Here is a 25,679-nt window from a genome sequence, read left to right as displayed (position 1 = left end):
ATATAGCTACTTACCTGTTCTCTCTCAAATATGTCAATTAGATGTTCAAGGCCAAGGTTCCGCACAAACTGATTTATGCTAAAATCTACACCTGAAACTGGGTAAAGAAGAACAACTCACAATGAACATTCATACATATATCTCAGAATGAAGTATACACATCTCACACTGTCTATGGAAATAACAAGACAAAAATTCCTGGTTTTTGAAAATAGGGAATAAATATCTGTATCACCAGGCAGTGGCAACTATTACTTAATCTACCCTAGTACTCTAAGATTTCTATCTAGCCCTCCCAAGAGCAGTTTTTGTGCTTCCACGAGATACGCAACTAACTAGCTACCAGAAATGCATGTTAAAACTGAAAATATTTTAAGAACTAAAATGGTACAGAAGTAACCTTTTCAAGATATCTGATCTAAGAATAGCCTCTTAGAAATGAGATAAAGTTTGTAGTAAAATACTGTTTGGTATGGAGCCAAATTTCATTTGACTTATCTTTTAAAACACAATTCCCCATTTTGGTTCTGTGCAGCAAAACCCCAACATTTTAAAGATTCTGTAAGGGGAAAGTACTGAAATTGTGTGTATTCTTTTTACCATATGGTAGAAAATGTTACTCGTTCCTAACTGCAAAAGCCTCACCTTCTTTTTTCTCCAGAACGGTAGCTCCCTCTGTGCTGTTTGTACCAACAACAGAAGGAAGTTCAGAAAAACTACCAGACAAATTGTCAAGACTACTTGCAGCAGACAGACTTGATGGACTGGATGGAACAGAAGACAGGGAATCAGCTGTAGAACCTGTAGTCTGAGACACACTTATGACCTGAGGTTTGTAGCAAGTTGGTAAGGCAGAAGGAGGCATTGCTGCTGTCAATAATGCGCTGACATCATCTGCCTAAATAGCAGAAAACAATTTATCAAAACCGAGGAACACTTTTAGACACCTTTTTTTCCTAGAATGCATTACAATTACTCCAGACTTTTAAGTATACCACAAAATAAATAAATCTATATTGGAAAAATATGCATTTTATCGTGCCATTTACAGAAGGCCTTTTCTGGCAACAGCATACATGAAACTGTAAAATGTTCATAAATAAAAGCTGTAATAAGATAAAGTAAAGGCTATTTGTAAAAAACTTTAGGGATGGTTAACAGAATTAATTTTCTAGGAAAAGTGAACAAAAGCTTCTACTGGCAACTAGAATTTATGAATCAGAACAGTTACTCTGAGTATAGCTTTGAATTGTATTATAATACTTAGGAAAAAAACATGTAGAAACTTAACAGCCAGACAGTTTCCCAAATTTATGTTGCTACAAAGTTTGCTTACATTTTATTGACACAATTTTTGTATTAGTACCAAATTAAAAGCATGAAATTATAAGCCTGAATTCCCTTTGTTGGTTTTTCTTCCCCCCACCCCCTGTCCATCTTGAAATAAGAAGTCTTGAGCAACAAAATATTTAAAGAAGGTTTATAAAGGCTCTACTGACTTTCCTTACCAGGTTCATATAAACAGCAGAGAAACCACAGTATTTTAAATTCTGCAGAAGTTGCTTTATTACTTTTTGTTTCTTTAAAAGATAGTTTTTAGATGAGCTGCCACAAATGGCAGGTAAGTACAGATTTCCTAAGAAGAGCCCCATCACTTACAGTGACCAGATCCAGTGGTGTTTGTCCTTCTTGGTTTTTCAGAGTAGGATCAGCCCCATGTGCCAGTAACAGGGCACAAAGCTGCGTCCTTCCTTTCTGGGCTGCTTCATGCAGAGGTGTGAAAGCCCATTTGTCTGTAGCATTCACACATGCATTATACTTTATAAGTAAAGCTGCTACATCAACATGCTGGAAAATAAAAACACCTGTTAATCCAAGGTACTAGAGTGTATTAAATTAACTCAGAACTATTACTGATACTTCTCTGAAATCCTCATTTTGAATTTTCTTAGAACACATTTACTTTTTAATTGTGATTAAAAAAAAGAAGAGTATTAAAGTGTTTTCTTCCTTACCTATAACATACCATTAAAGAGTTAAGATTTATTCTCTTGGGAAACAGAACAGACTACAATAGAATCCCAAATCCAGGGGAATTTGAAGGAAAAAAGCATGAATTTGAACTTCCAGTTTGGTAAGTACTCCAAATGTTTTGATTAAAGACTTGATCCAAGCACAAAGATCCAGGAAGTCCAGAATAACAATTAGCGTCCCAACACCAACCAAGTAAGTGAAAATGAGATCTTGCTGATAAAATTCAGCTGACACAGGTAAGGAAATACATTTAATGGAACACCTTTCAGGCTGCTGGTTTTCTAAGCAGTCATGCTCAGACAACTCAACTCTGTAAATTCCAACTATGATTTTACAAAATCAAGTCTCCACCTATACAATGAGCTGACTATGATAATTTTTTTTTTTTTGCGTTTTACAAATAAGATTACATTACAACTCAATGGCAAAAGCTTTCTAGAGAGTACTAGCTCACAATGCTGTCAATGAAACGTATCACTTTTATTTATATTTTAAAAAATAAAGACTCAGAAAGTTTGAGATGTTTACCCCATAAGATGCTGCATTGTGCAGAGGAATCAAACCTCCTTTATCCTGTGCATTCACATCTGCTCCATGCTGTAGCAGGTACTCTGCAACCTCCAAATTGTTGTAACCAGCTGGAAGGTTGCAAAAGCACACAATAAATAGAACATATTCAAAGAAAAATCCTCAACAGGTTGTAGAGAAGCAGTAATTCACTTAAATATTTGAAAGTTAAGATGTTAATCCCAGTGAAGACAGTGTATTACCTATTAGTGAGGACAGCTTCACCCTATTTGGTTTTTAAAACTCTGTCAGTAAAAAATGAAAGATCCTCTTTGGCTAGAGAGAATAGGAAATTAAAGTCATTAAACAGTTTAGAAGAGGAACACAGGATTAATATACATAAAATACTAGTATTTTTTTTAAAGAGAAAATATAGAATCCTCTAGCTTGAGGCTACACTTTACACTTGCTTAGACATAGGAAAGTTCAGCCACAGTAACCAGTAACTCTGATCAAACCAGTTAAATAAAACACTGACCTGCTAAATGTAGCGGTGTTGAATGCCGTCCTTGCGTGTCCCGGCAGTTGACATTGTCAGGTGAGCACAGCTTTTTTACTCGGGCCAAACAACCTTTCTTTGCAGCATCTAACAGAGCTGCGTCTCCTCTAAGAAGGTCTTGTATATCAGTATCACCATCTTTAACAAGGTCCAGAGGAGTATTTCCATCTCTGTTTTTCTTTGTAGGGTCAGCTCCATGCTGTGCACATCAAAACCAGGTGGTAAGTACATAAGTGGAATAAACACATTGCATCTTAGGCATCTTATGCCTTACTGAGCAAGTATGCTGACACATACTTGAATCCTTTAGAGAGAGCCTTCCATTTACACTGTGAGAAAGTACAACATAGTTGCTAATAGTAACTATTTACTGAAAACAAACTACAGTCATTCAGAAACCACAAACCAATTTCTTAAAGAAGTTCAGTCTGAAATGTGATTTGACAAGAAAGAAAAGAATGTAACCCCCTCACCATCATATGTAATACCTGTAACAGGAGTTTGCAAATCTCGTATTTTCCTTTTGCTGCAGCCTCATGCAAAGGAGTAAATTTCCACAAGTCAGCTACATTGACAACTGCACCATGTTTAACCAGCAGTTCTGCAACTTCATAGTGACCATATGAGCAAGCATTATGTAAAGGGACAAGTCCTCTGGAAACAGAGAAAAATCACCTTTAAAAATTGGGTCTTTTTTCAAAGTGATATAAACTTAAAACACAATGCACCTTCAACAATCAAACCATAACAAAAAAATTAAAAAATAATTTCCCACAGTAGTCTAATACAGTACAAATACCTACTGCCAAAGTGGTAAAAATGCAATCAGCAGTGACACTGAAGTAAAAAAACAGGGCCAGAGAAATTCTTGATGGTCTAGTCTCAAGTACTGCAAAACACTTTTGTGGATATTCTGAACATCTTCATTCTAACAGAACTTTCCACGAAAACAAAAAAATGGAATGCCTGAATACAGATGGCACGCATATCAACTAGCGATATTCAAGAGCTGACAGATACCAGCAATTACAATTGCCAAGAAAATATACATTTGAATATTTACCCCTTATCTTTTGCATGCACATCAGCTCCATGCTGAAGAAGATACTCAACAACGGATACCCTATTATATCCAGCTGCAAAATGAAGAGGTGTAGACTGACGTCCTTCAATATCTCTGCAGTTCACACTTTGAACTGTACATAGTTTCTGTGGAATCCCCAAAACAAAACATACATCACTATATATAGTGTTGGCACAGTTTTAATTTGAAAAAATGTTTTAATTAAAAAGAAAGTTTATTTCTTTGTTTATTTTTACATAAAACCTTTACTTTTCACATATTGTGACCCAAGAACAAAATAATTAAATAATCCCTCCTCCCAAATCCACACCTGTGTCTTCTCACGCTTTGATATAAGTCAAAACTTCTGGATTACATTTTGTCATCTGTAATATTTGTGCAATAGAGAGGTTCTACAACAGGGATCACAACTCTAAAGCAGTCAAGTGAAGGGCTGTTTGATTGCCTGTTTAGAGAAATTAAAGTTTGGAATATAATTCCCTCTTATTTTTTGGACAGGTTTAAGCTTACTTTTACAGTATCCACATCTCCAGCCTTTGCAGCCTCCAGCAACTGTCGATCTGCATCGGAATTACCTAACGGGATACCTTCTGCAAAATAAATGAGGTTGCATGACAGGTAAGTGTATGTAGTTGAAGGAATTTGTTAAGACAGGAAAACATTTGAGTATTTCAAGTATTTTCCCTTAAAAAAAAGTTAACCAATTACAGACAAGTTTTGTCTTTTCTTACTATCTACAACTGTAGCTATTAGCCCTAACAGTGCTTGCAAAGTTGCCTTCAGCAACACGCTTCCTATCCATCTTGAAATACTGTGGAACCAAATATTCTTATTAGTTTCAGAATTAGACTATATCAAACAGCTTACCTATGTGCATAATGTTCAAACCTTACTCTTGAAAATCCACATACCCTGCTGCCTCTGCTCAGACATACAAAGCAGCCCCTCTCCCTACATAATGATTTTTCCAAAATTATTCCAGGTGGTTAGACCATGAAACATTCTGAGCTTCTCCAACAATCTGTGTAGCTGAATACTAGAGTGTAAATGATATTGTTAACTACACCTAGAGCAGGCACTCTCTGTGGATGTGGTTATAGAATAAGAACTACACAACTCAGTCCTGTCTTTTGTAGAAAGTTGGGTTTTGTTTTTGTTTTTTTGTTGTTGTTGGTTTTTTTTTGTTTTTTGTTTTTGTTTTTTTTTACTTTTGTTCACTATTATTTCTCAACAGCACTTAAAATGACAAGTAAAATGATGCACCACATTTGGATCTTGAACTAATCAGTTGTACCTTGTAGTAGCTGTTGCACACTTTCAGTCCCCATTTGTAAGGCTGTAAAGCCCTGCAGAGACACAATGGAAGGATCACACCCAGAACTCAACAGCAACCTGCACGTCTGAAGATGACCACAATGTGCTGCTCTATGAAGAGAGGTCTGGCCAAGATTATCTAACGCATTAACCTAAAAATAACACAGACAAGAAATATCACCATCAAAACCTAATATTAAAGCTGCTTTCATTGTTGACTGTGAGAGTTTCACAAGCATCATTCTTACTTTAATTAAAAGAACAGCATATTTCCAAAGGTCAGGACATATCAAAAGACAAAAATCTAAATAAAAGCAGTTCATAAAGTTATAACTACATTTACTGAGAAAGAATAGTCCCCTTTTAGAGGCATGTGAATAATCCTGTGTGAAATAGTTACAGCAATTTTACCACACACAGAAGTAGGCCAGTATTTTGCTCATGGCAGCATAAATCCTCAGTGCCAACATGCAGAACAGCTTTTACCTGCATTGGCTTACTGTGGTTTTCAGATTGAAGACTCTCTATGTGTTTCAGCCAAGATGTACTTAAAATAAAACTCTGCACCCAAAGGTTCCTTGTATTCCCTACTGTTTCTCTGCTTTTGTTCATTGCTTTGGAAACGTCACAGCAGTCAGGCTGTAATCAAATTTCCATGAGAGACTCAACTCCTAGTTTTACTCCACTTTTTGTGGGAATTTGAACTAAACGCTATGTTATGAATTAACATTTTGCCTTCACTGTAATTTTTACTGCACAGAACACCACATAATAACATTGTACTGATTGACTGATGGCTTATGTCTTAAGCATATAAATCTACAACCTTCCAAAACGAATTATTTTAGAAAAGTCTGTCTACTCAGCTGTCCATTCTCATAGTATGAAAACCTACATAGCAGGCAAACCTCAACATAAAGAAGCATAAATAGTAATTCATACCTTAGCTTCATGTTTCACAACTACTTCAACAACATCATTATGAGCCTTTTCTGATGCCACATGCAGAGGAGTCAAGAAGCTTAAAAAAAAAAAAAAAAGACTTTTTTGCAACATCTTGTAAATAAACACTTAAGAGTATTCATTTGTAATCACTCACTCTTTTGTTTTTTCATTGATGTTGGCTCCTTTCCTCAGCAGCAATTCACATACTTGTTTTCTCTTAGGATACGGAGATGCAGCAGCACAGTGCTGAGAACATTAAAAATTGTGGCATTAACAACTAGCTAGCAATATACAGGTTTTACTGCTTGCTGATCACCTGGCAGTTAAGAGCTGGTTGTGCACAAAGTCAACAGAAAAAAACCTAAAACATGTAAAAGCTTATTAATTCAGAAGATTCTACATGGGCTTTTGGATGTACTCTGGTATTTTTCAGAGGTCCTCTCCAGTAACTGCTGAAAACCTTCAAGCTTTACACACAAAGTTAATATATGTAGCTTGTTGCTTCTTAAAAATGGACTTATTCTACAGAAAAACAGTCATTTAAACAATCTAAATTAAACAGGCAATTTAGATTAGTCTTAACATTAACCTTAAGGACAAAATATTAACCAATGTTATTTGTTTAATTAGACACTGGGTGTTCCAGGTCAGTCTGAATTATATTGTTTGACACTGAAATTTTTAGTTTTAAACTATCACCTAGTATGTTTAGGTCAGCCACAATATATGCAAAATAATTAATAAATTCTGAGATATTACCAATGCTGTCTCATGTGTTTGAGGATGCTTGAAGTTCACTGTCTCCAAAGAAAGATGTTTCTTTATACGAGCTACATCTGATTCTCTTGCAGCCTGTAGCAACGAGTGACCTTTGAATTCATCTTTAAAAAGAAATAAATACATACCAGAAGGTTACACTCCTTAAACTGAGAAGGATCAAGAGGACTGCTTCTTTCAGTTAGATAAAAATATTCATTTTATTCAGTAAACCATGGTGCAGACATTTCCAACTCGGGCTTATTACATCACTTGACAGAACTTGTTACCTAAGTCAAAACACTACAGGAATGTGCTTTGTTTCTAAACCAAAACCAGAGACATCCAAACTGGCTGAACAAGATTTATTTCACTCACCACTATTCTAGGTTTCACGCTTTGCATATGTACCAATTCAAGCATATATAAATCTCTACTTCTGACCTGCCTTTAGAAAACCATTTCTGAATGCTAACATTATTCACTGATAATTTCTGAACATATCCCAGGAAGTTATTGTTTGACCACTCAAGAACAGAAATTGAAGTAATTCTTTTCAACTCCTTAAGTTTGTGGGACAAAAATCAATGCTTCATCAATTTCTTCGTATTTTCAGTGATTGTGGCATACTCAACATATTCAGCATTCTAAACAGTTATGTCTTTTCTTCAAACAAAAGTACAGTGGAATAAAAATGAGTATTTCAGCAGTTGATGCAATGACAGGAGAAAGTATGCAAAATGAAAGGTCGTGAGGGAAAGTGTGTATTCAGGGAAGAAAAGCTACAAAACCCATCACAACCACATGACTAAAATTGACAATAAAATTATTTTAAATACCTACATTCAGAAAATCTGGCAATCTCAAAATTACAAGGAATGAAATCTACTGTCCAACCTTGCACAATTGCTTGGAAAGTGTAAGCATTTTCCAAATCTCATTTCTGGCAGGTTACTGTCTAGGCAACCTACATACACATTACAATCTATAACTAGAACTGACCTCACTTTATACTCACATGCTAATCGTTCTTTTAATTGGGGTGTTGGAGCCAAATCAATGGTGCTTTTGTTGTGACAGTTCAACAGTGTTGGGTCAGCACCATAACTTAACAAAAGAGAACATACTTCCACCCTGTTCTTAGAAGCTGCTTCATGCAGAGGGGTGAATTGCCACAGATCCATTGCATTCACACATGCTCCATGCTTGAAAGGGAAAGGGGTAAAAAAGATGTGGTATCAAAACCAGATAATTAGAAAAAGACTTCTGTCATTAGTTTCAACACAGCAGACTTAAAAATAAAATCAGTGCTTGTATGTAAATTGTATCCAAGACATTCTCCAAACTTTTCATTTTCAATATAATGCAACATTTCAGCACACTTCAGTTTTTAATCCCATAGTGTCTCAGAGGTACATTCAAAGAAGCAAAAGGCAGGCTAATCTCATCAGACTTCCTCCAGCATCTCAAAAAGGAGAATAGCTCTGCTACATGTCAAATCACAAAAAGAGCCTAATTCATATACTCCAAATCACCTTTGAACAAGCCCCTGTTTCTTGTTACTCTAGAAAAAGTACAGAGTGAACAGTTGCACTAAGATAAATACATGTTCTGTGAATAACCCACAAGATTACGAATGCCAAGGTATCTAGAAGGAGATAGGTACTCCAAGTTGACTTAAAACATTTAAGTACATAGTTCTGCAAGTAATACTTTTGGATGATTAATGTCTGTGTAATTCTTCTCTAGTAACATTCTGTGTGCACCCTGAGTTCTGTCTGTAAGCAAGTCTGATAGGACATGCTCCTTCCCATTGCTTCCATTAAAGCTGTAGGGCTTTGTGAAAAATAATTCAAGATTGACTGGAACAGAAATCCAACAGGGAATACAACTCTAGCTTAACAGTTAAGACATGTAGTAGCATCTAGGCAAGAGGAGGGTTTTTTGTACAGTACAACTGTAAAGATTCACTTTACAACAGGCCTCTGAAGTGATACAGAGAAATGATTACTATTTGAGTTGTAGAGGTTTTTTTCCGTGAATCAGAAGTATAGAAAATACCTTGACTCTTTATATTTACTACAATATATGCTTACTGCAGTAATTTTTTACTTAATTTTTGCTAAATAGAAAGACACATCGAATTACTGGGGACTGAGACACATAGGATAAAATAACAAGAGCTATTCACTGAGCATCCAAACATCTAGAGTTATCTAACAGAACACTTCCAGCTCTTATAATGATCATCATTTGCTGTAGCAGCTGAGAGTGGATACAGTTCAGAGGTCCCTTGGTGGACAACATTCACAGATTTTTGCAGGCCGCATCTTCAAGCCACTAGTTTAATACATACCATACTTTATCTTCAAGGTTAACATAATCCAGATAAAACACCTCAGTTCTGACAGTTCACTTATGTTAGGAACACTGACACATTTTTCTTTCTTTGAGGTGAAGGCTACAATTCAGGGTCAGAACTAATGTCATAAAGTTCATTCCCTCAAGAAACTGATTACTCATTACACATCTTTACTAGCATTCTTCTCAAAAACCTCTTATTACTGTCTTCTCAAATATTTTTCTATGTGAAACTCAAAATATTGCTCATTTTTTCTGTTGTTTTGTTTGTTGTTTTTTTTTTTCCTTCCCCCCCTGCAGGTTTTTTGGGGTGAGAGTGGGAAGGTTGAGATAAAAAAGTATTTACTTGGTGGTACAAAAACATTAAACTTTGGAGCACAGAAAGCACATTTATAAGGAAAAAAGCTTCTCTGCAAGCAGAAGATTCTGTAGCTCCAGCTTAATAATCACTAAAATGGAGAGCAAAAGCAATCTATAATTCTTTAAGTTCTGTAAATCTAAGTACAAAATTAAAGAAATACGCAACTTGCATTAGTCTATTATACATTGTTCTTATTTAAGAATATGCAACTTAATCTCTTCAAAGACCAACCTTTACTAGAAGCTCTGTTACTTCATAATGACCATAGGAACAGGCATTGTGAAGTGGCACCAAATCTCTATACAGGAGAGAAAGGGGGAGGATGATTATCTTAGTATGCATATTTCCATTCCAAATGCATCTGTAACATTGCAAATGGTACTATGTTGCACCTTGCACATTTTACAAAAATAGTATCAGAGATCTTCAGATGAAGTTGAGGGGAAATAAATTGAAGAAGCCAGAAAATCCTATCAGCATTTTTCAGAAAAATAAACATTTAAAATAACCGGAAGATGAGAAATTAATTGCACTGCCTTACTGCAAATGAAATGGTTCTGCTCAGACTCAACTCTAAGCAGGAAGAACTATCTGCAGGGGATTTTCAGGACTGACAGTAATTACTTCCTTTTTCACAAGAATGTTGCCATAAGATTACCTTCGCCTTTGGAACTAAAGAAGCCTTTGGCTAATGTTTAAGTAACTGTACAATATTAAGTAACTGTACAATAATCTACAGTAACAGTAGAGCTACAGAGGTTTGAAAGCCAGCTTCAAACTCTCTCATCCTAGTGATCTCAGGAGCAAGTGAGAAATTGCTCAAAGTGCATTCTTTCACTGTGGGCTAGGTAAGGGAGAAACGACAAAAGTGAATGCCAACCCCAAGGGGACTGTCTGATCAGGTAGCTATTTATGTAGCTGTGAAGTGATCCTAGGAAAAAGAAGGAAGAGTTTGCTTTCATAATCTTTACTGTACTTAAATATACATTTTAAAAACGGGGTTTTCATTATATTTTATGTAACTAAATAAACTTAGCATGTCTATATATCACTACATTTCCTGACATAACAACCAAATGCTTAAAAACGTAGTCCAAATAAAACCTCTGGGAAACAGATCTTCAATTTTTATCACATTCTTTGCAAAAAGAAACAACAGAAACTTAAAAGTAGAAATAAAATTAAGATTGATTCAATCATCGAAATACTTGCTGACTTCACAGTGGTGTATGAACGTATTTTATTAAACAACAGATAATAATTTGACTCGTGATACCCAAAAGGCAGCATGTTCTATGGTCACCTCAATATGGAATCTACTGATTCACAAGGCTTAAGCCTGTACACATTGCATTTTTGTCATAACAGAAAAGTTAAAGATGGCATAATGGTCTCAAGTTAGAAATCCTTCACGGTTAAAAAAGTATTATTATTCTTGACTTCATCTAAATTTTTAACAAATTCTGTTTATTCTGAACAAAGGAAAAATGAACATACCCTTTATCCTTAGCATGCACGTCAGCACCATGTTGCAGTAAGAGCTGTACTATTTTTACACGGTTATACCCAGCTGCTAAATGTAAAGGAGTAGACTGAAATGAGAGAATGTAGAAGTAATCAGTAACAAAATCAAGGGTTGATTTTATATATTTTTTTTTTAAAAACCTGTTAACAGTACTAATTACTGAAGCCCATGAAGTACTTGCAACATTTTAAAAAAAGCAGGGTGACTGAATCAGACATTTGATAACTATGTTAATTCTTTACTGACTACTGTCATTAGTCAGTATTTATGATGGTCATCATAAACATAAATCCTGAATTTACTCCATCACTAACACATTCTTGCAATGAAGGCCTTCCTAAAGGATTTTTGAGTCCTGCAGTCCATTTTTCTTTTAGCCTACCATAACCATAAATACTTTGCTGGGACAAACTACGTCCCTTGTGGAAGGGGAAGTAAGATGTCATTAGAAAGAACGACTGCTAATTTATAAAGAGACCTCCCTGCCAATCAACAGATTGTATTTAAAAATTAACAAACAGAGATTGTTATCCACATCTGTGAGTGCTGTCAGTGGAGTATGAGAGAAACAATGCTCTCTTCTAAATTCTCGCCCTCCACAGTGCAGTTGGATAACTGCTCTATGATCTCTTCTAGAAAATGCACTCAGGCATACCCATCAGCAGCACCAAGAGCACAAATTAGTGAAGAGAAATCTTATCCTGTATCATTTATAAACCCAACAACTGATCTGGGTTTGTACAGTTCCTAGACGATGTGTTTCATAATTAGAAAATGAGAAAATAGAGATACACAGGTGCTTTGGATATCTCAGTATCTTACTACAAAGCCTTAAACAGGGAAACTCACCCGAACAAAACTTAAGTGAATGAGTACACACACTTAATGAGAACAACGAGGATGCCAAAAATTGATACTCAATAATCTGAACCTTCAGTAGAGTAGAGGCCGAACCCAGGAGACTATCAGGACTTTTGAGAAAGGAGATTTTGAACATTTTTCTCATAGTTCCTTACCAGTACACTTAGAGCGATAAATAGCTTGTTCCCAAAACAGCAGTGGTAACCTGTCTAGGGTGTAGGGCAAATAAGGGGCCTTTGTGTTTGTCTGTGATAGCAACAAGAATCTATGAAAAGGCATCCCTTCTTTATCACTGCAGCTATGAAGATCAAGCAGACGTTCCAAATGAAAAGGTGTTTGTTTATTGCTCCTAGATGGAAATACCTATATAGTCCTTTTAGGGTTAAAAGACAAACAAAAAATCAGCTCGCTGCTAAAGAGGTACAATCTTATTTTTCCATATATATTAAAGAAAATAGATAGATTCTATATGTTCAGAATTCTTAAAAACTGGTCCAACAATAACTGTGAAACATGTAAGAGAAAACTAATTTTAATCCTGTTTTAAACAAAAATACCTTCCTGCCGTCACTTGCATGACAGTTAACATTTAACGGTGTAAGAAGAGACATCATCTTTTCTTCATTACCACTCCTGAAAAACAAGATGTGAAATGGGCAGAAATAGTTTTATGACAGTTTTCAGCAGCTTACTATGCGTTTTTTTATTTTTCCTTGCTATATATTCACTTCTGTATTGTCAGCATTAAAGAGAAAAGAAAAATGCATTTATATAACTATTTTTGTAGATTTATTCACAGGCTACAGCCAAAGCTTAGCATCTAGGTGGAATGTCAGCTCAAAACCAATATACACATATTCACTACATACAATTCTGAAAATATAACTAAATTCCAGATATCTTCCAAACATGCATACCTGGCACTTTCTAAGAGTTCATCTTTCTTGTATTCACCTGGAAGACAAAAGGGAGTTTCTTAAGTTGTTAAATAAATATATATATATATATGTGAAGTCCACTGCTTACCCTGCTCTTTCATAATTTTGGAGAACATAAGTGCTAAAAATTTGACAGTCCATTACTGAACTAGCACAATAAACTATTTATCCAGAACACATCCCACGACCGAGATGATGAAGGCCATATGGGAATTTCTATTTAGAATGATAAAATAGAGAGAAGTTAAAAGTAATATCAGAAAGACAAACACCATAATACTGTATTACATTAATTTGACTGTTATTAGTCATAATGTAATCTAAAGATTATCACTTACCAGTCAGCACTGCTTTTGCAGACGGGTCTGCTAAATCCAAAGCTGTTCTTCCATCTGTGTTCCGGATGGTTGGTTCAGCACCATGCTGCAGCAATACTACAAAATGCCAAAGTTTTCCATGAGTAAACAATTCTGTAAGACAAGGCTTACGAGATGTATCATTACTGTAAGCCGCAAGCAACAAAATAAGCATCCAGTTACTGATCCTAACTTCCCCTCTCAAATTTTTAATGTCAGAATTCCTTCATGTCATCTGTGAACAGTTTAACTACTGAAACATGTCTAGACATGTTTTATGAGAAAAAAGCAGAGCAGAAATGGAACAATCACAGCCTGGCAGGAGGCAGTCTCAGCTGAAAGACTGTGTGACTGACGCACCACCAAAACCAGTAGCTACCTCCCATCAGATCCAGAGCATGCTGCTTCAGATCCACAAGTGGCTATGCCCCATAGCAGCATCAGGCCATGCACTTTGCACTCATACTGGGGCCAAACAGGCAATGCTATGTACACAGCTATCCAGACGTGCTCCTTAATAAAATAAATGAGAACAAACGACACAATCAAAAAATTCATTTCTTGACCATGTCCTACATCTTCCTAACTCTGAAAAACTCTGTAGACAAAACAAGTGGTCAATATAACTGAAGTTTAGCTCCTATCCTTAACTAAGTTAACATGGCTCATATACAGAGACATAATGAATCCATTATTAAAACCAGTTTTGTTCTTTTCACTGTACTGCGAGTAGCAGCAGAAGGCAGTGTAAGAGCCTAGGCTGAAGTAGAAGAGAATCTAGCTTCATCATGTCACTCTAAAGCTCTTCCCCCATGATGTCAATGTGAACCTTCACACTTGGACAATTGTCAAAAATATATCTAAAAACTTATTTCTTATAAAACTGGCATATGAATTTCAGTTTATCAAAGATTTTTAGTTTTAATCCTTACACCAGCCATAGCTTCACAGAGTAAAAATTGTCTTTAAAGGTTCTTGATTTTTCACAGTGAAAAGAAATTAGTCAGTCACAGGAAGAGTGGGATAAAATTACCGATGCAGACATCTGTTTTGCCCTTAATGGCAGCTTCATGAAGGGGAGTGTAATTCCAATTATCCCGAGCATTAGGATCTGCACCATGCCGCAAGAGAAGATTGACGACTTCAGCATGACCAAAGGAGCAAGCATTGTGAAGAGGAATAAGGCCTCCATCATCCCGCGCGTGGACATTGGCACCACTTTGAAGTAAATATTCAACTACATCCTTCCGACCAAAACCTGGAAGAGATAAACGGAGGCAAGGTGTCAGGGTGGGGTAAGAGAATTAATTCCCTGTCCTGCATACACAGATTAAAACAACAAATTTAAATAACAATAGCCACTCTAAATAACAATCACAAGTGGCATTCTTTACTAAAGGAACATTTACACACTAAGGCTATTTTTGAAACCCCTAAAAAACAGATTAAAATCAGTGGAAAATAATATTCAAGATTACTGTAACAATTAATATCTTGATAGGGCTCCCATGAGTCAACAGCTTCTTGAAAACATAACAAAAAGAACAAAACACTGACAACAAAACCTCTTTTTTAGTCATTTTATATGGTTGAACAATATTTTGTATGATACTCTGCCAACCCACAGCCAGTTTGTGGATGGACCAATAGATGAGCCCTGGGAGCAGTAAGGATGACACTGGCTACAAGCCAAAGCATGTACAATTCACATTCTAAGCTTTAAAAAAAAAAAAAAAAAGATTCATATAACATGAAAAGTATTTTACAGAAACACATTGCTTGTTTTTTAAAAAAAGAAAGCAAGCAGCACTGCTCTCGGGTTGAAACTAGAAGCATGGCTATTTGCTTTCTAAGGAATAATTAACATGATGTGCATACAGTTTCCATCTTTGAAATAATCACTTAAGAAAACCGTTAGAGATGTAACAAGTTTATCCGAGATCATTCTCTATTGAAGAAATTTATTGTGAGAGTATGCACAAGCCTAATTTAAAGATATTAATAATGCCTATTTTCAGTGATGTCTAAACCAATTATAAATATTTGATCATGAATGAAGCACAAAAATGATCTTATACATTCCGAGGCACTTCTTTACAAACCTGTTATTCAAGTTTATAGACAGCAAAAAAGTATGCCCACTTGTACATTTAGGGCCAGAAATGTATCATAATTAAGGTAATTGCTCTTATAAGCCCATTCTATAGCTACTATTGTTTAATTTCAACTGTTATGCACATTTATATAAAAGCAAATAAACCAGGACATCAAACTGTATCTCTATTTTCTAATATCTTCCCAAGAGGCCAGAATGACTTAAGACTTCTGGCTTGTAGCCATTATGCCCATATGGTTATGTTTCAAAGGCCACTGCCTACAGAAATCCCTCAAAGATTTCACAAAAGTCTCTTTGGGTCTCAGGGATTATCAGGGCAGGTAAGAGCCATATTTTGGTATATATCAGACCTGCCAATTAATTTCTGGGAACAACTCATGTGTGCAGGACTTGCCCTTCCTTAGTTTAAATAACTGAGTTGCAAACCATTTTCCTGGGTGGGAATGAATGCTTGAGTTTTTGCCTCAGACTGAAGCACCATACAGCTGCCAATGGCAGTGATACACAGATTGTGGCAAATTTAAACTTTGTTACAAATTATTCCTGGAAAGTCAGTAGGTAGCTTTAAGTCCTTGCAACCATAACCCAGAAATGATGTTTATTCCTGGTAACTACAGAGTATTTCAGTGACAAAGTCACAGAAATGTATGAGAAGTGTCAGATTTTAGTTAGAACTCAATATTTTAGTTTAGTTGCAAGTGAAGTTTTTCATAGCATATTCTTCACTAAATCTGACTATTCAGTAAATCCTTCTCCCAAACTGACAGCAACTGAAATCCTGGAGCAAGAAGCACTTTCTCCTTCGCTATTCAGAGCTCAAAAAACAAACATTGCTATTACTAAGCCATTTCTGGATCTTACTTGTTAAGAGGAGATCTTGTATGCAAGCTGTATATGCCAAAGATGAAAAGGCCAGAAAAGGTATTTAGAAAAGCCTTTGTTAAATTCTATCTTTCCTTCTCTTCCCTCAAAAGTCTGGTAAGGAACCACATTCCTCACAGATTTATGACTGTTATAAAAATAATTTTATGTGAAACATTTGAATCCCGGAATGAACTCCAAGGTATTTTCATGCAAGTCACACGACTGTATTGGTGATGTGCTCCAATTCTTCAAAATACATTACTAATAATACAAATCGTAGCTTGCTAGCACCTTGACTTCAATAGAATCACTCACTGTACAGCAAATTCACTTTTGAGTCTCATCATTACAGTTACCCATTTTATAACTAACAGAAGGCACCTTGCCTGGGAACGGGAGCTCAGCACACTTGAGATGAGAACTAGATCAGACATACGGTCCATGCAAAACTGATTTATCTGCACAGGCACAGTAAACCACATTCACTGCACATGCATGCATAATTCTGCTGCCAAAAAAAGATTCAGTACCTATACAACAGATAACCATGCAGCCATATTGTCTACATAGTAAATTATTCTCATAATATTCAGCATATTTCTCATTCTTAAATACATTTCGCTTTCATAACTAGATATTACAAATATTACTCTTCTTAAATGTGTTCTCCTGATTTATGTCTTCAAAATCTAAAAAAAAAAAATCTGTTTCTAGGTTGAATGTATACTCAAAATTTGCTAAATTCTTCAAAGATCTACTCAGATGAGACTTTTCACAAGTGCCAGTCTCCTGCAAACATATCAAAGTTGTTATTTGATGACAGCCTGCTTGGTATAATATTTCAGTATCAAAAAATGTTTTCCACAACTGCTTTAGTTATGTTAGAAAAGCTACTGATCAAATTGTCTATCCAGAAGTTACACATCTGGTAGTTAAACCACTCATTCTTGTAAAAAAATACATTCCTGTTGCACAAAGCTTTGATGTGTAGCTGTGGTTTTGAATGTAAAATGCCAACCTTAGCAGGAATCAATACTGTAATTGAAAATCAGCTGTAGTAAACCTCATTCTAGGCATAGAAAATTCACATGGATGCCCTCTATTTAGTACATAGGTTCAATCGGGTACAGTTCATGAGCATGCCATAGCTTCTCTCTGTGCAAAGCCTGCATCCATTCGGAAAATACTCTAAGTATAGCAATACCCCTAAACTACCTGTAGTTATTTCAATGCTGAGATTTTTATAACTTCTCTTCAGCACTGAGTGCACAGCAGGGATTCCTTACTTCCCTGTGGAAGCATCTGTGTAAGAGGGCACCAAGATGGAAAGAGAAGTATTTTCTCATTTTCAGAAGAATGTATGTGTACAGAGAAGGTGGTCAAACTCTGTAGGATGGTCCCTCCCACCTCTCTCTTGTTTTCACCGAGTGCAAAGAGGGGACCAGCCTTTGCTGACACAGGGAAGGGAGCCACTACCTACTGTAACAGTTCCTCTTTGCCATTAGTACTCAGCTCCAAAGACAATTTCAAGACTTTAAAAAAAAAAAAAAAGTCATTTTTAGGGGATGGTGGGGTTTTTTGGCTCTTGAGCTTCTATCAAAAGACCAACTAAAAGGTATCACAGTTTGCAACTGTGCAAGATAACTGCCTCATCGTCTTTATTTCCTATTGCAAAGCAGAAGGGCTGCTCAGGGCTTTCAGCTGACACTCTTCTACCATCTATGATAGCCGAGTAACTCACTGCACTCGTTCCCCCCAAATTAGAAACTTTCAGCTGACAAATCCTGAACATTAATCACAATAGAAACTTGTAGCTGTATGTAATTAAAAAAAAAATAAATTACTTACAGTCACTGCTGTGCCGTAATTGACATTCACCTAATTTTGACTGGAAAAAACAAGGGAGCTCCAATTCTTCTTCTCTGCCCCAGGTGTTAATTTTTTAGATGAATTTTAGTTTGCAGGAAGGGCATATTGGTTCCTGTCACAGGTCTAAATCTTTCTGACACTTTCATGTTTCACTGAAAAGGATTGACTTGAGAAACTATATGCAGCTTATGGCAAAGGAAGGCTGAACCTATTGCATGCTGTGAAGGTGGGCTCTTGACTTAAACTTCAGTAAAACTTATCTACTACACACACAGCTGTGTACTACAAAATCCTAAGTGCAACCTTCAGCAAGGTCCCAGCATGTACTACTTCTAATAATGACACATGCCCAAGGAGAGCTTCCAATATTTTTTAAAATATATTTTAAAATCCACCTCTGGATCGATGAACGACACATGGAAAAAAAGGAATTTATTTCTTTAAATTGCCAGGTAAGATCTGGGAAATTAAAAAATGGAACCCAAGTTCAGACCCCAGAATACCACTTAAAAAAAAAAAAAAGGTAAATACAAAACCTATCTTCATATTTCAGCTCCACTTCTTCCACAAAACAAACCTTGAAACAGAATGCAACTAGTCAGAGAAGTTTTGCAAAGTATTTTCCACCGAGCCACTTAGGCTAAACAAAGCAAGAATACAACAGACTTTTTCTTCTACTTCCTGGAATGTAATTCCTTTAGAGAGAAGACAAATGAAGCTAGTATTACTCCAACTGTGACTAATGGGGAAAAAGCAAACCAAAAAAACCCAATAATCCCAAAATGCAGGAGTTACTTATGTCCATCTTTCACACTGAGTCTATTGCAGATAGGCTGACACAAGCAGAGTTCTACCTGATGCAGTGGTAGAGTGCTAAATCAAGCAATTACAGAAGAATTTTATGTCACATGTTAACCAGAGATACTTGGCATCTCCTACAGTCTTGTGAGAGGAGCAATTAATTTCTCTGTATCAAGTCTGAAGCAGAGGTAAGCATGGCAATGGCCTCTCCCATTTACACATTCACCTGTTTATCATCAGAAGTCCAACAAACACATAAACTTAGTGCTATGCATTTTTTAAAAGAAAAGGCTTTCTATAGATCAGGAATTCTGATTTTTAAAGTCAAGACAGATCACTTCTGTCCAGAGAGATAAACGACATCGCTGTATTGGATGATGAACTCCTTAGGCACTAAAAAAACAACAAAAAAGAGAAAACACCTCACCTCTCCCAAACGCCGTAAAACATACTAATTTGTTTAGAAGCGCCGTTTATTAGTGATCAGGCAGGACTGCTGCATGTAAAAAGATAGCTGTAAAATTGTTTTCCTCTGACAGCGTATTTTGTCTCCCAAGCTCTCGCTGATCAAGTTTTTTAAATCCATGAAATGCAGCCATCCTAAAGAGGCTTTCAAGAAATTCTTAGACCTGTTAGATCTACTGAATGTGAGGAAAGGACACCTTAAGTAGAAACCTCTTCCAAAACAATTCAGTGAAGAAACAAGCATCTTTATTACCATCCATATTGTTTAGCTGAAAAGAAGCTGCTGTCTTCTGCAGCCTGCCAGCCTTGGGGTCCTACATCTAACACTGTAATCAAAACAAGCAAAATGAAAACAACAGTCACAGTCAGGTCTTTGTCTGAAAAGGTGGGATATAATCTTCTGGCCTGTTGCCAGCGATAGCAGTTGTTCTGTGATGTCAGTTGTTTGTGTCTCTAAACCCCGAATTAACAAAGTCTATCTGTTAAACATAAGAATGCAAAAAGCTTAGAAAGGGTGTTATCTGACAGACACCCTTCATGGGTGAAGCTCTAAAAATGAGCAGGCCTGCTGAAATCAATGGAAACAGTAGTGGGGACATGTCACCTGCCAGAGCTCACGTGCCACAACACGAACAGCCTAAACCACAGTCCAGATGTCCTCAACACCAGCTGACTCTTTTATAAAAATAAAAGAGAAGAAACAAGACGCCACATGTACCACTCGGCAACCACCACCGCGCGGCTAATCAGCCACGGGAGAGCGGGCGTTGCACCTACAGACGGCCACAGCCACGGGCCGGGCGCCGGATGCACGGGGGGGAGGGAGGGGGCGGCGAAGCGCTCCGACCCCCGCGCTGCGCCCAGGCCCACGGGGAAGCAGCGCACCGAGCGACCCCCGCGGTCCGGCCGAGCCCGGCCCTGCCCAGGTCCCGCGCCCGGCGGAGGTGCACGGGCCGGCAGCGGGCCTGGCGCCCGGCGGGGCTGACCCCCCGGGCTCCCCCTTCCCCACAGGGGCGGTAGCGGCGGCCTCAGGCCGGTACCTGCGGCGAAGTGCAGCGGGCTGGACTTCCTGCCCGCCGTGTCCCGGCTGTTCACGTTCTCGGGCCGCACCAGCCGCTTGACCCGCTCCACGTCCCCGTTCCTGCAGGCCTCGAAGAGCTCCCGAGCCGGCTCCGCCGCCGCGCCGCAGCCCGGGGCCTCAGCCAAGGCGGCCGCCCCGCCCGCGCACCGCCGCCCCGCCATGCCGGGCCCGCCGGAGGCGGCCGAGCAGCCCCGCCGCCCCGCTCACAGGCCGCAGCCCTCCGCGGTGGCAGCGCTCGACACGCGCCGCTGGGCGGGGCGCTGGGCCCGGCGCATCGCGGCGGAGGGATCCGGGCGGAGCGGCCGCGGCAGCGGCGAGGCTACGGCCGCACTGCGCAGGCGCAGGCCGCCAGGTTGGGCACGCGCGAGGCGCGCACGCGTGGGAGGTGCCAGCGAGCATGCGCGGCGGGGCGGCGCGCGCTGCCTCGGGGGTGCTGGGCGGGGCCTCGGCCGCCGGCGTGCCGGGACCCCGTGGCTCCGCCGCGGCCTCGGGCGGCCCCGAGCGCAGTCGGGGGCTGAGGGCCGCCCGCCGCTGCCCCGCACTTACCTCAGCAGCCGGTGTTGCCCTTGCGCTCTGGGAGGCGCTGCCGGGGCGGACGCTCATCGCTGGGGCCTCGAAGCGGGAATGGGTCGCGACAGGGGTGGGGTGGGGGTGCTTGAACTGAGGGGGCTCCCGGTCTAGCGGACGTTTTTACTTAGCGAAACTCTTGTCTTAAAGTGCCCCCCCCCCCCCCCCATCCCCTCGAGGCCCTTAATGCTGCAGAAAAGAGCCGAAACTGCATTCCAGGGAACGTGGAACAGTTTTAAGTACACTTTTTTTTTTTCAAAGTTGGAGGAGAAGCAAGATAGAAGATATCTATCACATAGTCTAAGGGAAGATTTGTAGCACAAAATCTAATATACAACACTAGCAGTTAATCCCAGAACAACTGAAGTGTTAATTTGCTGCTTACAGTAATTATAGAATCACAGAATTAAATGTAGGATGAGGAAGTGACAACCATTGAGGGATTTTTTTCCCCTGTAAAATTTGTAAGACTGCATTTTGGTGCTAATAACTTTATTATCCTTACACAGTTACATAAGATATGTTCCTCAAAGGAAGCGGTTGTGTAATAACTATGAAACAGAACTTAATATTTAAGTTAAACATTTTTAATCTTAGCAAACAGGTATTAGATGATACTGTTAGTTGACTTTGCCAGTTCAAGGATTTGGAAGAGAATAAAGAGCATCTCCTTCTCTCTTCTAAGCCTAACAAGCTTGATGGGGAAGCTTGAGCCTAGAGGACCTAACTAGAAGAGGATTCATGAGGTAATTTTGAAATTTATTTTTCCAGTCATGCCATAATAAAACACTTTGGAAAAGGTAGTTGGATAGGGTCAGTAGCTTCCTGTTCCATAGGCTAGAAAGGGGCCTCCAAGCTCAATTGAACTTGCAGACTATTGTTATACTAGTAAATTAAATGGCCTGAGAACCAGGAAAGAGATCTGGCTGCTAATTTGTGCAGTTTAGTAACTCCCATTCTGTTAAACATCCTTGTCTCTGAAACAGTTACATCCAAGTTCCTTGCCCTTGGTCCATGCTAATACTTAAACTGTGCCCAGGAGTTTTTTGGGGGAAGACTACTAGCTGTACCACGCCAAAACTATGCTACAGTAACACGTCAAGATCCAGTGCCTGTGTCTATGTCCTCACATGGTTTAGTTTACTAATTTACACATAGCCACAGTAGTGGCTAGTGTGACAGAAGAATGCAGCCAGCACAGGGACAGAAGCTATGTGCTTTGACAAACAGGTGATGCCTTGGTGGTATATTTTCTGTAATCATAGAATCAGAGAATGGTTTGGGTTGGAAGGGATCTTAAATATCATCCAGTCCCAACCCCCCTGCCATGGGCAGGGACACCTTCCACTAGACCAGGTTGCTCAAAGCCCCATCCAACCTGGCCTTGAACACTGCCAGGGAGGGGACAGTCACAGCCGCTCTGAGCAACCTGTGCCAGTGTCTCACCAGCCTCACAGTAAAGAATTTCTTCCTTACATTTAATCTAAATCTTCCCTCTTTCAGTTTCAAACCATTGCCCCTCATCCTATCACTACACTCCCACTAGCTTTTCTGCCCATCACGGCTTAAAATAAAAGCTGTGCTCGGCAGGCAGGGAAAAGTCAGGCTATGACTGGAGTCCCTCCTTCAGCTTTGTCACAGATATGTAATTCATCCCCTTCTTTGCAGGTGGTCATAATGTTCCAGGATAAACTGTCATCAAATGTATCCCATAGGCCTGCAGCCATCTCAGACCTTCCAGCTTCTTCAAAGCATGCATGATGAAAACTGCCCTTTCTACGTGCTGGTTCTACAGACTGAAAACAAAACCTGCAATGCTGCCATTTGCATCTTTTATTAGTCCCATTAGCATAGCTGGAAAAAGTACACAAGCTTTTGAGTTCATAAACCCTTCTTCAGGCCTACCTGCAGAAGTAGCAAATGCATTAAGTTAGCTGTCAAAACTGAAGAAGGGACTGTGTATCTAAAAGTCTGTCAAATAAATACCTGTGTAAGTACAAACACATCCTGCTCCCCTGGTATTCTAAAGAAGTTTAGAACAATTTTTCACTAATTCACTGTAAACTCTATGTTTCTTTCCTTGGAAAAAGCAATTATCAGATGCTAATGGGAACAAAAATTAATGTTGAGTTAGAAAAAGAGCAGGATTATAAAGATGATCTAATATAAAAAACCTCCCCATTCTTTCCACCTCATTACACCAAAACCATAAGACTATTCTAAATTACCTATAGCCTGACTTCCTTTTCCAGTATGGCTTCCTTGTAGCTTGAGTCTAAAATTATGGAAGGTCTTTGTGAACGGAACACAATTTTTAAAAATACTGTACTATAAGAGCAGGATTCAACTAGCCTTGAATTCAGTGAGTCAAAGACTCTCAGCATATTTTGGGATTGGGATTGGTGTATAAACAGCCTTGACACTGACTTCTGAGATTCACATCACATAAAATATATCTACTTTTAATTTTATTTATACATTTATTTCTCTCATGAGAAAATAATCGGTAAAATTCAGTGTTTTCCTTCAGTCTTCTGTACAATAGTATGGTTAGAAAACCACAGCTGAAATACATGCCAAATCCCACCCAATATGCGGTAGGGATTTTTCTAGAGTTAGCAGGGGGGGTTATAACCCGCCTGTTACTAGCACCACCCAAGAGGCTCAGTCATAAACAGCTCGGAAACATTTGACTGCTATTTTTTTTTAGTGTAATTTGTGATATAGCCCTCTACCTTTGCAGCACATTTATGTCAGTGGCATGAGATAGATACACGAAAGTATATTTGAAGTGCGTTTAAACAGTTTATTTAGAAACATACTTGGTTGGTCGCTAGAGGGCAGAAAAAAAGAAAAAAAAGGTAAAAAGTAGTACTGTTGGGTATGGACAGACTAAGACAGCCTTAAAAATAAATGCTTTTCCTTTCTGTTATGGAGATTAAAGTTTGCTTGTGGGTAGAGACATCGTCCATGCCAATCTACAAGGCAGTCTATCAGATTTAGGATTTTCAGCTGTTAGCTGTTCATTTTGTGAAGGTTTCTGAGCTCTTTCTAGTTGGTCCCTGCAGTGGTTGGTCTTGCTCTTGGAAGCAAAGTAAAATGCTAGAATTAATAGGACATTTCAAGTGTTCAGAAATGTAGCTTCTTCCAGAAGGAGAATGATTTAAAATTTATTCTATTTGAAGTATTTCCAGATAAGACTTGGAAAAAAAACCCCAACCAGCAATAATTAATGCTGTACATCAGGAAATAATAAAACATGCCTATAAAGAAAAGAGTTAATGTTGGAGACAAACAGAAATGGTCTATTGTTTAGTTACTAAATTTTTAAAACCATAAATAGAAACTTTCTCAATGCAAGCTACTTTTTCTAAATGAAAAGAGAGATTGATCAATTTAAGAAATAAGAGCTCACTGCAAAATCAAAGCAGTACAGGTTGTACAACAGTGAATATGTGTACAACTGGATCTTTAAAGGAACTTACTCTCTCCCCTTCCCCTTCTCATGCCATCTATCAAGTACTTTGGCTACTTATCTTAAACAAGCAGGAACTAGTTCCTTTTCCCTGCCAGTCACTAATCTGTAGTTAGTGGCATATGTGCCAGCTTTGTTTTACCAGCAGATGGAGGTAAAGTGGAGTAAATATAAAATGTTTTTCTGGAATAATAAAGGGATTTAAAAAAAAAAAAAAAAAAGAGACTTGGAGATAGTGAAACACTGAGAGACTGAGTATTGCAGAGAGGAGCAAACACAAAGCCAAGTGGTCCCTCTAGAAGATGGGGATACACTGTGAGTTGTTGACAAGCTGTAATGGTAGACAATTTATTTATCAAAATACCGCATCCTTGTATGCAGCAACCAAGATAACTGTTCAGCAGCTTGGTGACCAGCTGTGGAGATGGCAATTCACATGACACATTCAGAGAAGATTCTTTTTAGTGGTAGGTACAAGCTTGTGATCCTGACACCAGAAGCACAGATAAGTATATGAGAGTTCATGGAAACTAGATTACACAGAAAAAAAGCCTTCAGTCCAGGACTCTTGTGATCTCTTTAAAATTGTTCCAGTTCTGCTGTCAGTGACTGCTAGACAGAAGCAAGTCTAGAGAGCTTAAAAGAAGCTTTTGTTTGTTTTTCTGTAGTGCCTGGAACATGTCGGGAGGACAGGGAGCTTTTTTAAAAGCATAGACTCCACACATGCAAAGCAGAATTACATGGGCTGCCAGCATGGGAACATGGCAGAGACCTGGGAAATTGTTATTTCTTATCAGGAGGAAAGCCACGAGCAGCACAGGAACAGTAGGGCCAAAGATT

The 25,679-nt window shown here is 38.5% G+C and overlaps 1 protein-coding gene across 2 annotated transcripts in view; it reads right to left on the bottom strand.

The window, feature by feature from the left end:
• TNKS2 (tankyrase 2) overlaps positions 1–21,025 on the bottom strand; it is a 31,752-nt gene extending 10,727 nt beyond the window's left edge. Inside the window, exons 1-20 of one of the 2 annotated variants that reach the window (XM_074907435.1) lie at positions 20,757–21,025; positions 14,635–14,859; positions 13,584–13,679; positions 13,225–13,261; positions 12,865–12,940; positions 11,419–11,513; positions 10,153–10,219; positions 8,218–8,404; positions 7,203–7,324; positions 6,598–6,689; positions 6,441–6,519; positions 5,479–5,650; positions 4,695–4,774; positions 4,164–4,309; positions 3,589–3,754; positions 3,080–3,299; positions 2,563–2,672; positions 1,660–1,848; positions 642–898; positions 15–99 (exon numbers count right to left, since the gene is read on the bottom strand). In XM_074907435.1, coding sequence (XP_074763536.1) covers positions 15–99; positions 642–898; positions 1,660–1,848; positions 2,563–2,672; positions 3,080–3,299; positions 3,589–3,754; positions 4,164–4,309; positions 4,695–4,774; positions 5,479–5,650; positions 6,441–6,519; positions 6,598–6,689; positions 7,203–7,324; positions 8,218–8,404; positions 10,153–10,219; positions 11,419–11,513; positions 12,865–12,940; positions 13,225–13,261; positions 13,584–13,679; positions 14,635–14,859; positions 20,757–20,958 — 2,703 coding nt within the window. In that variant the 5' untranslated portion in view covers positions 20,959–21,025. The remainder of the gene's footprint in view (positions 1–14; positions 100–641; positions 899–1,659; positions 1,849–2,562; positions 2,673–3,079; positions 3,300–3,588; positions 3,755–4,163; positions 4,310–4,694; positions 4,775–5,478; positions 5,651–6,440; positions 6,520–6,597; positions 6,690–7,202; positions 7,325–8,217; positions 8,405–10,152; positions 10,220–11,418; positions 11,514–12,864; positions 12,941–13,224; positions 13,262–13,583; positions 13,680–14,634; positions 14,860–20,756) is intronic. The other variant, XM_074907434.1, reaches the window with a different exon arrangement.
• Positions 21,026–25,679: the final 4,654 nt, after the last annotated feature.

This window comes from Athene noctua, chromosome 5 (genome assembly GCF_965140245.1).
Source record: "Athene noctua chromosome 5, bAthNoc1.hap1.1, whole genome shotgun sequence".
In the NCBI taxonomy this organism is placed as follows: Eukaryota; Metazoa; Chordata; class Aves; order Strigiformes; family Strigidae; genus Athene; species Athene noctua.
This window is presented reverse-complemented; position numbering and strand designations above follow the sequence as displayed.